General features: G+C 44.4%; 1 protein-coding gene across 2 annotated transcripts in view; it reads right to left on the reverse strand.

Annotated features, from left to right (window-relative positions):
- The window catches only part of LOC106585474 (homeobox protein cut-like 2), a 114,588-nt gene that overhangs the window by 39,701 nt on the left and 61,377 nt on the right, over positions 1 to 13,510 (reverse strand). For both annotated transcript variants that reach the window (XM_014171712.3, XM_014171711.3), the window contains exon 4: positions 2,021 to 2,099. In XM_014171712.3, coding sequence (XP_014027187.3) covers positions 2,021 to 2,099 — 79 coding nt within the window. The remainder of the gene's footprint in view (positions 1 to 2,020; positions 2,100 to 13,510) is intronic.

The raw sequence follows: 13,510 nt of genomic DNA on the forward strand, positions 1-13,510 counted from the left end.
TATTGGAGCGGTGTTCCGCTAGCGGAACATCTAGATGTATTAAGATAGCGAGATACGAAATGTTAAGAGGTACAGTACAATTCCGAAATCTCCAAACAAAAAAGAAAAAGTACAACAGCAATATCCAGGAATTTTACAGGATCAAGTTCAATGTGTAATTAAATTGTTAAATGCTTAGTATATGGTACAATGACAAGCAGTATCATAAATGTAAGAAAGAAAGGTAGTGTTTTATGTCACACGATTTTTGCCAAATCTGTGAAGACTCCAAGCATGAGAAACCGTTTAAACATATGCTACTGTTCAAAAGTTTGGGGTCACTTAGAAATGTCCTTGTTTTTGAAAGAAAAGCACTTTTTTTGCCTATTAAAATAACATCAAAATTGATCAGAAATACAGTGTAGACATTGTTAATGTTGTAAATGACTATTGTAGCTGGAAACAGCTGATTTTTTTAATGGAATATCTACATAGGCGTACAAAGGCCTATTATCAGCAACCATCACTCCTGTGTTCCAATGGCACGTTGTGTTAGCTAATCCAAGTTTATCATTTTAAAAGGCTAATTGATCATTTGAAAACACTTTTGCAATTATGTTAGCACAGTTGAAAACTGTTGTTCTGATTAAAGAAGCAATAAAAGTGGCCTTCTTCAGACCAGTTGAGTATCTGGAGCATCAGCATTTGTGGGTTTGATTACAGGCTCAAAATGGCCAGAAACAAATACCTTTCTTCTGAAACTCGTCAGTCTATTCTTGTTCTGAGAAATGAAGGCTATTCCATGCGAGAAAATGCCAAGAAACTAAAGATCTCGTACAATGCTGTGTACTACTCCCTTCACAGAACAGCGCAAACTGTCTCTAACCAGAATAGAAAGAGGATTGGGAAGCCCCGGTGCACAACTGAGCAAGAGGACAAGTACATTAGAGTGTCTACTTTGAGAAACAGACGCCTCACAAGTCCTCAACTGGCAGCTTCATTAAATAGTACTCGCAAAACACTAGTCTCAACATCAACAGTGAAGAGGTGAATCCAAGATGTTGGCCTTCTAGGCAGAGTTCCTCTGTCCAGTATCTGTGTTCTTTTGCCCATCTTAATCTTTTCATTTTATTGGCCAGTCTGAGATATGGCTTTTTCTTTGCAACTCTGCCTAGAAGGCCAGCATCCCGGAGTTGCCTCTTCACTGTTGATGTTGAGACTGGTGTTTTGCAGATTTCATTGTTTCAAGGACAAAATTGCATGTATTTAAGTATTTTGTTGTTGTTGTAGTGGGGGCAGTATCATTAGTAATAAAAAAATATACATTTTCCCTAAAGTATTTATAATTTTTTCAATTTCAATTTGTATGGTTAGCTCACATAATATAATTTAAAAGTATGCATTAAGTTGTCTGTAATAGAATAAACATGGCAGAAACAAACGTAGACATTAATAAATGCTTTTCTATAGCTTCCAAAATATTTTTTACAATGGTGAGGGAGTGCCAAGATGGAGGCGTGGCGGCTTAACACAGTGGCCCCTATCAGTCATCCAGTGTACTGTATATATAAATCATTGAGTCTAACGGTCGTCTCGCGCAGAACTGGGCATGTGCAGGCCGTCAAATCAAAGGCCCTCCTTCGATATGTTTTTTTTAACGAAAATGTGTCAGTTTGTCACATGTTCAACTACTTAAGACATTGGCTTGAATCTAAGTTGTGCCTTTATATTGAGAAAATGAACAACTAAGAAATAGTTTTTAACTTCTCGAACCCCAAACCACAGCCTGGTCTGCTTTGTCTGTTTCGCAAGCGTTCCCGGAAGTCTCGCGATGTTGCGCCTCTTGGTTTAGAAACTCTGTGGTTGACCTAATGATGCTGACTTGGGCTTGGTGTGTAGTTGATCTGGCTGGGAAGAGTGATCCCCTATGGGAGGGTTGTTACATGAGTAATGTATGTTGTCTGTGTCTGTGACTGTGTTGTGATGTGATGTGATGTGATGTGATGTGTGTGTGTGGCTCTGTTCCAGGTGGGAGACTCACCTGGGGCTTCGATAAGCTGCTTGTAGATTCCCAGGAATGCAGACTCTGCCTCCTTACTGCGCTTGTTCAGAGCAACCACCTAGAGAGAACAGGACAGGACACAGCCGTCAGGGTGACACTCAGGCATCAATACTTCACCTGTACTGAATGGACATTTATTGACCCATACACACAGACAATCTACATTTAAATGCATTCTACACTGTTTTGACATATGAAGTAAACAGCCAGCATATAAAGTAATTGTGCAAATGAGACAGACAGAAACAAAGCCACAATGTCCATCTGTAGAAGTTAATCCCCAACATGACATTCTGATGGGGTTTGTGTGCTGAATTATGTGAACAAGTTTCTGAGGTAATACTGCAAGCTGATATTTGGCCTCTTAAACCCCAACGCTGCAGTGTGTAGTGAGGTGACATTTGTCCTGTTGAAACGCAGGTGCTGGTGTGCTCTATGAGGCTTGTCAGCGTCTGTGACCTCCATCACACCAACACCCAGACCCTCCTGCTATTCTCCACTCCACGGGTGATGTAAACCAATTAACAATTCATTAGGAGGGACAAAGAAGGGAATTAGGCGCCACCTGGCCCCATGGAGAGGGCACCTGCCCTGGTGGATATATGGGTTACAGTCCTCACAGGTCCTATAATACACCAGCAGGCCTGTTGTCGGAGGATGTCATTGGCTGAAAGTCTTATAGATGTAGGATCTTAATTTGATCACTCTTTTGTTGCTGAGAGAAAGGAAATGCAAACTTGTAGAGCGTTTGAGTTTTAAAAAAGCTCTTAAAGTTTGTAATTTCCACATAGAAATTTCAGACTTGATTTGCCCCAACAAAAAATGTAATCAACCCCTACAAAATGTTGATTAATTACAAACCACTTTTCCTGTTGCTGCAGGATTCTTTTCCTGCTGTAGCAAACATGCTCAAATTAAGATCGTACATCTGTAGTTTAGCAACTCTGAAATATTACATCAGATCCACTCCAAATGTCCCTCCAGTCCAAGAGCAGACTGAAAGCTAATTATTTCCATCTATTGTCTATAGAATTCCTGTCAGTGTTATATTTTTGATCTGATCAGACACAATGACTTCTATTAAAGGGGCCAAGTGTATGGTTACGTCTGAGACGTTCTTTAATGGTCTATCTTCAGCTCAACAATATTATTGTGGAACACTGACTGAAAACACTTAAGAGAATGGTGGAGAAACTGTTTAGAGGCTTATAAATAACAACTGTGGAAAACAGAGAGAGACAAAGAGCCCTTGATTTACTGGAAATGGCTTGTGTCCTCCCTGGAGAGGCATAACGACAGCATCATGTTTAAAGAAATATCATAAAGATCAAGCAAATCCCTCCCATCACTCCCACTCGGAGTTCATGGAAAAGCTGGAGCCCAATCAATACAGATGTAATAGTCTGCAGCTCTCAGCTGACTCCTCTACTCTCGCTCTCTCTCCCTCTGCATTGTTGGTTCAGCAAATAGCCTTCACACGTATAAAATAAGTGGTCTCTCTATACAAAACATGTATATGTGTGACTGTGACTCCAAAATCCCCAAACAATCCAAAATCCAAACTACGAAATGTAGTGTGCTGTGTGTGCCTGTAAACCGATCCACCCTCAGTAAAGAAGAATCTGTAGATATTAACATTATTCACATAAGTATAGGCTACTTGCCAGCTGTTAAATGTCAAAAGCCCTTTGTCTCCCTGTCAATGAGATGCATTAACAAAGAAGAAGGCTACTGTCCCATTGTGAATGATGCCATGGTGAGCTCATTGACTGTCCACTGAGTCAATGCATTGATGAATCCATCAAACAGGGCCCTGAACTGCAAATGTAAGAAGCACAGGACCTGTGAATGCAACAGGATCCATTTTCCTGGCCCTTCATCATCCTTTAACGAGAGAACATGGAGATTACCTCCACAATCACACCATTAACCTGTCTGCAGCTGCTAGAGTAGACATCTATCACATGCCTGATGTCTCCTCACGTTAGCACACTCGGTACACACGCTGCCACTACCATCAAATCACATTTTATTTGTCACATGTGCCAAATACAACAGGTGTAGACCTTGCAGTGAAATACTTACTTACAAGCCCTTAACCAACAATAAAGTTCAAGAAAATACCCCCCCCAAAAAAGTAAGAGATAAGAATAACAAATAATTAAAGAGCAGCAGTGTATAACAATAGTGGGGTTATATACAGGGGGTACCGGTACAGAGCCAATGTGCGGGGGCACCGGTGTCGAGGTAATTGAGGTAATATGTACATGTAGGTAGAGTTATTAAAGTAATAATAACAGAGAGCAGCGTAGGGGGGGGGGGGTGCAAATAGTCTGGGTAGCCATTTGATTAGATATTCAGGAGTCTTATGGCTTTGGGGTAGAAGCTGTTTAGAAGCCTCTTGGAACTAGACTTGGCACTCCGGTACCGCTTGCCGTGCAGTAGCAGAGAGAACAGTCTATGACTAATGTGGCTGGAGTCTTTGACATTTTTTAGGGCCTTCCTCTGACACCGCCTGGTATAGAGGTCCTGGATGGCAGGGAGCTTGGCCCCGGTGATGTACTGGGCCGTACACACTACACTATGTAGTGCCTTGCGGTCGGGGGCCGAGCAGTTGCCATACCAGGGAGTGATGCAACCCGCCAGGATGCTCTCGATGGTGCAGCTGTAAAACCTACTGAGGATCTGAGGACCCATGCCAAATCTTTTCAGTCTCCTGATGGGGAATAGGTTTCGTCGTGCACTCTTCACGACGGTCTTGGTGTGCTTGGACGATGTTAGTTCGTTGGTGATGTGGACGTCAAGGAACTTGAAGCTCACAACCTGGTCCACTACAGCCCTGTCGATGAGAATGGGGGCGTGCTCGGTCCTCCTTTTCCTGTAGTCCACAATCATCTCCTTTGTCTTGATCATGTTGAGGGAGATGTTGTTGTCCTTGCACCACATGGTCAGGTCTCTGACCTCCTCCCTATAGGCTGTCTCATCATTGTCGGTGATCAGGCCCACCACTGTTGTGTCATCAGCAAACTTAATGATGGTGTTGGAGTCGTACCTGGCCGTGCAGTCATGAGTGAACAGGGTGTACAGGAGGGGACTGAGCACGCACCCCTGAGGGGCCCCTGTGTTGAGGATCAGCGTGGCGGATGTGTTGTTACCTACCCTTACCACCTGGGGGTGGCCCATCAGGAAGTCCAGGATCCAGTTGCAGAGGGAGGTGTTTAGTCCCAGGGTACTTAGCTTAGTGATGAGCTTTGAGGGCACCATGGTGTTGAACGCTGAGCTGTAGTCAATGAATAGCATTCTCACATAGGTGTTCCTTTTGTCTAGGTGTGAAAGGGAAGTGAGGAGTGTAATAAAGATTGCATCATCTGTGGATCTGTTGGGGCGGTATGCAAATTGGAATGGGTCTAGGGTTTCTGGGATTATGGTGTTGATGTGAGCCATGACCAGCATTTCAAAGCGTTTCATAGCTACAGACGTGAGTGCTACGGGTCGGTAGTCATTTAGGCAGGTTACCTTAGTGTTCTTGGGCACAGGGACTATGGTGGTCTGCTTGAAACATGTAGGTATTACAGACTCAGACAGGGAGAGGTTGAAAATGTCAGTGAAGACACTTGCCAGTTGGTCAGCGCATGCTTGGAGTACACATCCTGGTAATCCGTCTGGCCCTCCGGCCTTGTGAATGTTGACCTGTTTAAAGGTCTTACTCACATTATAAAATGTATTAAATTGTTTTTTTCCTCATCAATCCACACGCAATACCCCATGATGACAAAGCAACAGGTTTTTATACATTTTTGCAAACGTATTAAAAATAAAAACGGAAATATCACATTTACATAATTATTCAGACCCTTTGTTGAAGCACCTTTGGCAGCGATTACAGCCTCGAGTATGACACTACAAGCTTGGCACACCTGTATTTGGGGAGTTTCTCCCATTCTTCTCTGCATATCCTCTCAAGCTCTGTCAGGTTGGATGGGGAGCGTCGCTGCACAGCTATTTTCAAGTCGCTCCAGAGATGTTCAAACCGGGTTCAAGTCCGGGCTCTGGTTGGGCCACTCAAGGCCATTGAGACTTGTCCTGAAGCCACTCCTGCGTTGTCTTGGCTCTGTGCTTAGGGTCGTTGTCCTGTTGGAAGGTGAACCTTTGCCCCAGTCTTAGGCCCTGAGTGCTCTGGAGCAGGTTTTCATCAAGCATCTCTCTGTACTTTGCTCAGTTCATATTTCCCTCGATCCTGACTAGTCTCCCAGTCCCTGCCACTGAAAAACATCCCCACGCATGATGCTTCCACCATCATGCTTCACCGTAGGGATTGTGCCAGGTTTCCGCCAGACATGACGCTTAGCATTCAAGCCAAAGAGTTCAATCTTGGTTTCAACAGACCAGAGAATCTTATTTCTCATGGTCTGAGAGTCCTTTAGGTGCCTTTTGGCAATATCGTTGTGGGCTGTCATGTGCCTTTTACTGAGGAGTGGCTTCCGTCTGGCCACTCAAACATAAAGGCCTGATTGGTGGAGTGCTGCAGAGCTGGTTGTCCTATGGCTTCTCTGAAAGGGATGTGATGAAGGTTAACTTTACAAGCAGTAACAAACACCCAGTTCAGAGAGAGAGCGAGCGAGTGAGAAAGCAAGAGAGAGTGAAAGCGAGAGACAGAGCGAGAAAGTGAAAGCGAGAGAGAGAGCAAGAGAGAGAGACACTACGGAAAAAGAAGGAACAGCAGGAACAGCACGTCAGAAATCAGCTCAATGTAATTGAAGAATCCATAGACTCTAACCACTTCTGGGAAAATTGGAAAACACTAAACAAACAACAACACGAAGAGTTATCTATCCAAAATTGAGATGTATGGATAAATCACTTCTCCAATCGTTTTGGCCGTATAAAAACCCCCAAATACATGATCAAATACAAATCTTAGAATCAACTATTAAAGACTACCAAAAGGGGCCTCACGAGCGGCACAGCGGTCTAAGGCACTCCTTCGCCGTGCATGAGGCATCACTACAGACCCAGGTTCGATCCCAGGATGTGTTACAGCCTACTGTGACTGGGAGACCCATGATCGTCCGGTTTAGGGGAGGGTTTGGCCGGCCAGGATTTCCATGTCCCATTGTGACTCCATGTGGCTGGACGTGCACCTGCAAGCTGACTTGGTCGCCAGCTGGACGGTGTTTCCTCCGACTGGCTGGCTTCTGAGTTAAGCGAGCAGTGTGTTAAGAAGCAGTGCGGCTTGGCAGGATCGTGTTTCGGAGGACGCATGGCTCACAACCTTCGCCTCTCCCATGTCTTTGGGGAGTTGCAGCGATGGGACAAGACTGTAACTACCAATTGCGGAGAAAAAGGAGTAAAAGTACAAACAAACAAAAAAGACTACCAGAACTCACTGGATCTCTAATTACATTGAATGAACTACAGGACAAAATACAAACCCTCCAACCCAAAAAGGCCTGTCGTGTTGATGGTATCCTAAATGAAATTGTAAAATATACAGACCATAAATTCCAATTGACTATACGTAAACTCTTTAACATCATCCTTAGCTCTGGTATCTTCCCCAATATTTGGAACAAAGGACTGATCACCCCAACCCACAAAAGTGGAAACAAATTTGACCCCAATAACTACTGTGGGATATGGGTCAACAGCAACCTTGGGAAAATCGTCTGCATTATCATTAACAGCAGACTCGTACATTTCCTGAGTTAAAACAATGTACTGAGAGAATGTTAAATTGGCTTTTTACCAAATTACCGTACGACAGATCACGTATTCAACATGCACACCCTAATTGACAAACAAACAAATCAAAACAAAGGCAAAGTCTTCTCATGCTTTGTTGATTTAAAAAAAGCTTTTGGCTCAATGTGGTATGACTTAGTGTCCAATGTAAAACACCAAATAAATGCATGCAGAGCAGATTTAGACCGTTACCTGCTAATTATTAAAATCCAGAAAAGAGCCATTAAATTCTACAACCACCTAAAAGGAAGCGATTCCCAAACCTTCCATAACAAAGCCATCACCTACAAAGAGATGAACCTGGAGAAGTCCCCTAAGCAAGCTGGTGCTGGGGCTCTGTTCGCAAACACAAACAGACCCCACAGAGCCACAGGACAGCAACACAATTAGACCCAACCAAAACATGAGAAAACAAAAAGATAATTACTTGACACATTGGAAAGAATTAACAAAAAAACAAGCAAACTAGAATGCTATTTGGCCCTAAACAGAGAGTACACAGTGACCCAAACTTAAGGAAAGCTTTGACTATGTACAGACTCAGTGAGCATAGCCTTGCTATTGAGAAAGGCCGCCGTAGGGAGACCTGGCTCTCAAGAAAAGACAGGCTATGTGCACACTGCCCACAAAATGAGGTGGAAACTGAACTGCACTTATTAACCTCCTGCCAAATGTATGACCATATTAGGGACGCATATCTCCCTCAGATTACACAGACCCACAAAGAATTAGAAAAAATAAATCCAATTTTGATAAACTCCAATATCCATTGGGTGAAATACCACAGTATGCCATCACAGTAGCAAGATTCGTGACCTGTTGCCACAAGGGCAACCAGTGAAAAACAAACACCATTGTAAATACAAACCATATTTATGTTTATTTATTTCCCTTTTGTACTTTAACTATTTGCACATAATATGACATTTGAAATGTCTTTATTCCTTTGGAACTTTTGTGAGTGTAAAGTTTACTGTTAATTTTTTTATTGTTTATTTCATTTTTATTTATTATCTATTTCACTTGCTTTGGTAATGTAAACATGTTTCCCATGCCAATAAAGCCCGTAAATTGAATTGAGAAAGAAAGCGAGAGAGAGAGTGAATACGAGAGAGCGAGAAAGTAAGAGAGAGAGAGAAAGCGAGAGAGAGAAAGCTAGAGAAAGAGAGAGAGACAGAGAGAGGGGAAACCTGTTAAAAGTGGACCATAATTCTTCACAGAGGATCAGTCCGTGTGGGCAGGCTACTGCTGCTGTCTGTGGGATAGCACTGCTGGGAAATTCTTACTGAGACCTAGGAGGATACTTATAGTGGAACACATGGTCGATGTGTGAGTCTCTATGCATGTGCGTGTGTGTGTGCAAGCATGTGAGAAGAGAAGAATAAGTTATGGCAGAAAGATGAGTGTAAGATAAAGAAGTGGAGGGAAGAGATAGAGACAGGCACTGAACTACAGACAAAGATAGAGAGAGCGAAAGACAGGTTCCCATAAAGACTGCAATTAGCAATTATGCAGTCATCAATTACAATTATCACAACTGGTGATTATGCAATTATCACTCTAAAGCATATTTTTCCCCCTCACCTTACCAGCTTGCCACATCCTGTGATTTGGGTGTTTGAGGACGGGATGTGTGATGATGCAGGTGATTAGAATGTGTGAGGGCGGTGGGGGTGTTAGGTGTGTGTCTGTGTGTGTGTCGTGTGTGTGTGTGTGTGTGTGTGTGTGTGTGTGTGTGTGTGTGTGTGTGTGTGTGTGTGTGTGTGTGTGTGTGTGTGTGTGTGTGTGTGTGTCTGTGTGTGTGTCTGTGTGTGTGTCTGTGTGCGCACGTGTGTGTGTGTTGGTAAGATTATTGCTGCTGGTGGGTGAGAGAAGCAGTGTGTATATAAGGGACAGGGACTGTATGGTTCCACAATCCCAGAGGCCTCTAAATTACCTGTCATTTGCCCATGATGCAAAGGTCAGCGCACAATCATGGCAGTTGGTCTTTTGTACCGCTCTGTGCTGCTCACTGAGTCCCACCACGGCCCAGGAGCTGACAGTGTCACCACGGCCCAGGAGCTGACAGTGTCACCACGGCCCAGGAGCTGACAGTGTCACCACGGCCCAGGAGCTGACAGTGTCACCACGGCCCAGGAGCTGACAGTGTCACCACAGCCCCAGTCAGGCTTCATACCTTTTAAAACAACACACTGGGAATTCCACCACAACATAATGCAGCAAGTCACAGGACCGTGGGGTGAGACAGGGATGGGTTGTCCTTATGGGTTGTAAAAAACACCATTCTCTGGGTGACGAGAGTGAGAGTGGGAGCTATAGGTAAATATGGCTACTGCTACAATGCTGGTGAAGCTACAACCTGACCACACGATTATCCTTACATCTAAGGTCATTTTGTGATGTTCTGCGGTCACAATGATCTTTGAGCCAATCAATATAATTAATCTAACTAATCAATAACAAACAAATCAATAATTTCAATCTAAACAATCAATACCAAACCAAGCAATACATCTAACCAATCAATTATAAAGAAATTAATCATCTCAATCAATACATTCAATACAACAAAAAAATAAATCAATAAAAGGGATGGACACTAAATTTGTGAAAAATAACTATAGTAGCTGTAGTACAAAGACACACAGATTTGAGAGAGAGAGAGAGGAGAGAGAGAGAGAGAGAGAGAGAGAGAGAGAGAGAGAGAGAGAGAGAGAGAGAGAGAGAGAGAGAGAGAGAGAGAGAGAGAGAGAGGAGAGAGAGAGAGAGAGAGAAATGACGCAGGCAGAGCGGTGAGCAGATCTCCAGCAAATCAAGGTAGAGTAGAGTAATCCTGATGGACATGGCAGGGTGAGCTCCGTGTGAGACCGAACAGTGTGAGGCATTAAACTCAGATCAAAGCCCTATTTGGCTCCGCCATCCTGCAGGAGTCTAGTAGGCTCGGTCCCCCCAGCTCCACCATCACAGTGGAACAGACAGACAGAGCCAGCCAGCAGCTCCACCCACCCACCCACACCACAAAACCCAACATAAACCTCTGCTTAACACCTCAAAGTCACCGGAAAGTCAAGACAGAGAGAGGGAGTAAGACAAATAAAGGAAAATAAATATTCTGTGAAAGTCTTTGTAGTTCAAAAGACAGGATCGTTTATTTATTTTTGAGACAAGAGATTCGAAATGTTTGAAGTGCTGAGTGACCTAAAAGGTTGGAAAACGTGTGTCTGCTGAAGAGGAGTCACAAATCTATAGTGACATGACAGGAGAGAGAGTAGGATGTACCGAGAACGGAGCTATAGGGAGAGAGAGAGAGTAGGATGTACCGAGAACGGAGCTATAGGGAGAGAGAGAGAGTAGGATGTACCGAGAACGGCGCTATAGGGAGAGAGAGAGAGAGAGAGAGAGAGAGAGAGAGAGTAGGATGTACCGAGAACGGAGCTATAGGGAGAGAGAGAGAGAGTAGGATGTCCCGAGAACGGAGCTATAGGGAGAGAGAGAGAGAGTAGGATGTACCGAGAACGGAGCTATAGGGAGAGAGAGAGAGAGAGAGAGAGAGAGAGAGAGAGGAGAGAGAGAGAGAGAGAGAGAGAGAGAGAGTAGGATGTACCGAGAACGGAGCTATAGGGAGAGAGAGAGAGTAGGATGTACCGAGAACGGAGCTATAGGGAGAGAGAGAGAGAGTAGGATGTACCGAGAACAGAGCTATAGGGAGAGAGAGAGAGAGAGAGAGAGAGAGTAGGATGTACCGAGAACGGAGCTATAGGGAGAGAGAGAGAGAGAGTAGGATGTACCGAGAACGGAGCTATAGGGAGAGAGCGAGAGAGAGAGAGTAGGATGTACCGAGAACGGAGCTATAGGGAGAGAGAGAGAGAGAGTAGGATGTACCGAGAACGGAGCTATAGGGAGAGAGAGAGAGAGAGAGAGAGTAGGATGTACCGAGAACGGAGCTATAGGGAGAGACAGTGGAGTGAAAAGAGGAGTGTATCATATGAAATATCGTTAGGACAGGAGTGGAGCCAGAGAATACTGTAGTGGGGAAGAAAAGAGTGGAGAGGTGTGAGGAGAGAGGGAAGAGGGGAGAGGTGTGAGGAGAGAGAGGAGAGATGAAGACAAAGGGACTGCTCCCATTCCTAGACGGCCCCATGGACAAAGCCACAGCAGAGGAGAAGGCATGGGTATGCCAGCTTGAGTCCAGTAGTGGAGCCTGGCACCCACCAGTGGCACATGCTTGGCAGAGGGAGGCACAGCAGCATCTCTCCCCCTTAGACATACGAAGACAATGTACCTCTCCACCTGGCCTACACCATGTCAAGGTGAGACAGCGCGGGCGAGGCTGAGACAGAGAGAGAGTGTTCTTGATGGATAGCATTCTCCAGCCACCTCTCCTCTCTCTCCCTCTCAGAAGGCTGGTGACTTTCCAGTGAAGCAATTATCATTGCAGAATGCATAATAGCCTAATTAATTACAGGTGTCAGCCTTTGTTTCACTATAGAGGAACATCATGCCAAACCTGCATCAAATCAAATCAAATGTATTGGGAGTGTACGTGGGGGTAGCGAAATGCTTATGTTTCTAGCTCCAGCAGTGCAGTAATACCTGACAGCGCAGTAATACACAATACATACAAATCCCCAAAATTAAAAGGAATTAAGAAATATATAAATATTAGAATGAGCGATGTCAGAGTCTGGAATATAAATATACACAGTGTACAAAACATTACGAACACCTTCCTAATATCACAAATCCTCAACTGGCAGCTTCATTAAATAGTACCCGCAAAACACCAGTCTCAACGTCAACAGTGAAGAGGCGACTCCGGGATGCTGGCCTTCTAGGCAGAGTTGCAAAGAAAAAGCCATATCTCAGACTGGCCAATAAAATGAAAAGATTAAGATGGGCAAAAGAACAAAGACACTGGACAGAGGAACTCTGCCTAGAAGGCCAGCATCCCGGAATCGCCTCTTCACTGTTGACGTTGAGACTGGTGTTTTGCGACTACTATTTAATGAAGCTGCCAGTTGAGGACTTGTGAGGCGTCTGTTTTTCAAACTAGACACTCTAACGTACTTGTCCTCTTGCTCAGTTGTGCACCGGGGGCTCCCACTCCTCTTTCTATTCTGGTTAGAGCCAGTTTGCACTGTTCTGTGAAGGGAGTAGTACACAGCGTTGTACGAGATCTTCAGTTTCTTGGTAATTTCTCGCATTGAATAGCCTTCATTTCTCAGAACAAGAATAGAGCCAGTTTGCACTACAGAGGGTAGTGCGTACGGCCCAGTGGGGCTAAGCTGCCTGCCATCCAGGACCTCTACACCAGGCAGTGTCAGAGGAAGGCCCTAAATATTGTCAAAGACCCCAGCACCCCAGTCATAGACTGTTCTCTCTACTACCGCATGGCAAGCAGTACCGGAGTGCCAAGTCTAGGACAAAAAGGCTTCTCAACAGTTTTTACCCCCAAGCCATATGACTCCTGAACAGGTAATCAAATGGCTACCCGGACTATTTGCATTGTGTGCCCCCCCAACCCCTCTTTTTACACTGCTGCTACTCTCTGTTTATCTTATATGCATAGTCACTTTAACTATACATTCATGTACATACTACCTCAATTGGGCCGACCAACCAGTGCACCAGCACATTGGCTAACCGGGCTATCTGCATTGTGTCCTGCCACCCGCCAACCCCTCTTTATGCTACTGCTACTCTCTGTTCATCATATATGCATAGTCT

This window comes from Salmo salar, chromosome 24 (genome assembly GCF_965601325.2).
Source record: "Salmo salar chromosome 24, fSalSal1, whole genome shotgun sequence".
Classification (NCBI taxonomy): domain Eukaryota; kingdom Metazoa; phylum Chordata; class Actinopteri; order Salmoniformes; family Salmonidae; genus Salmo; species Salmo salar.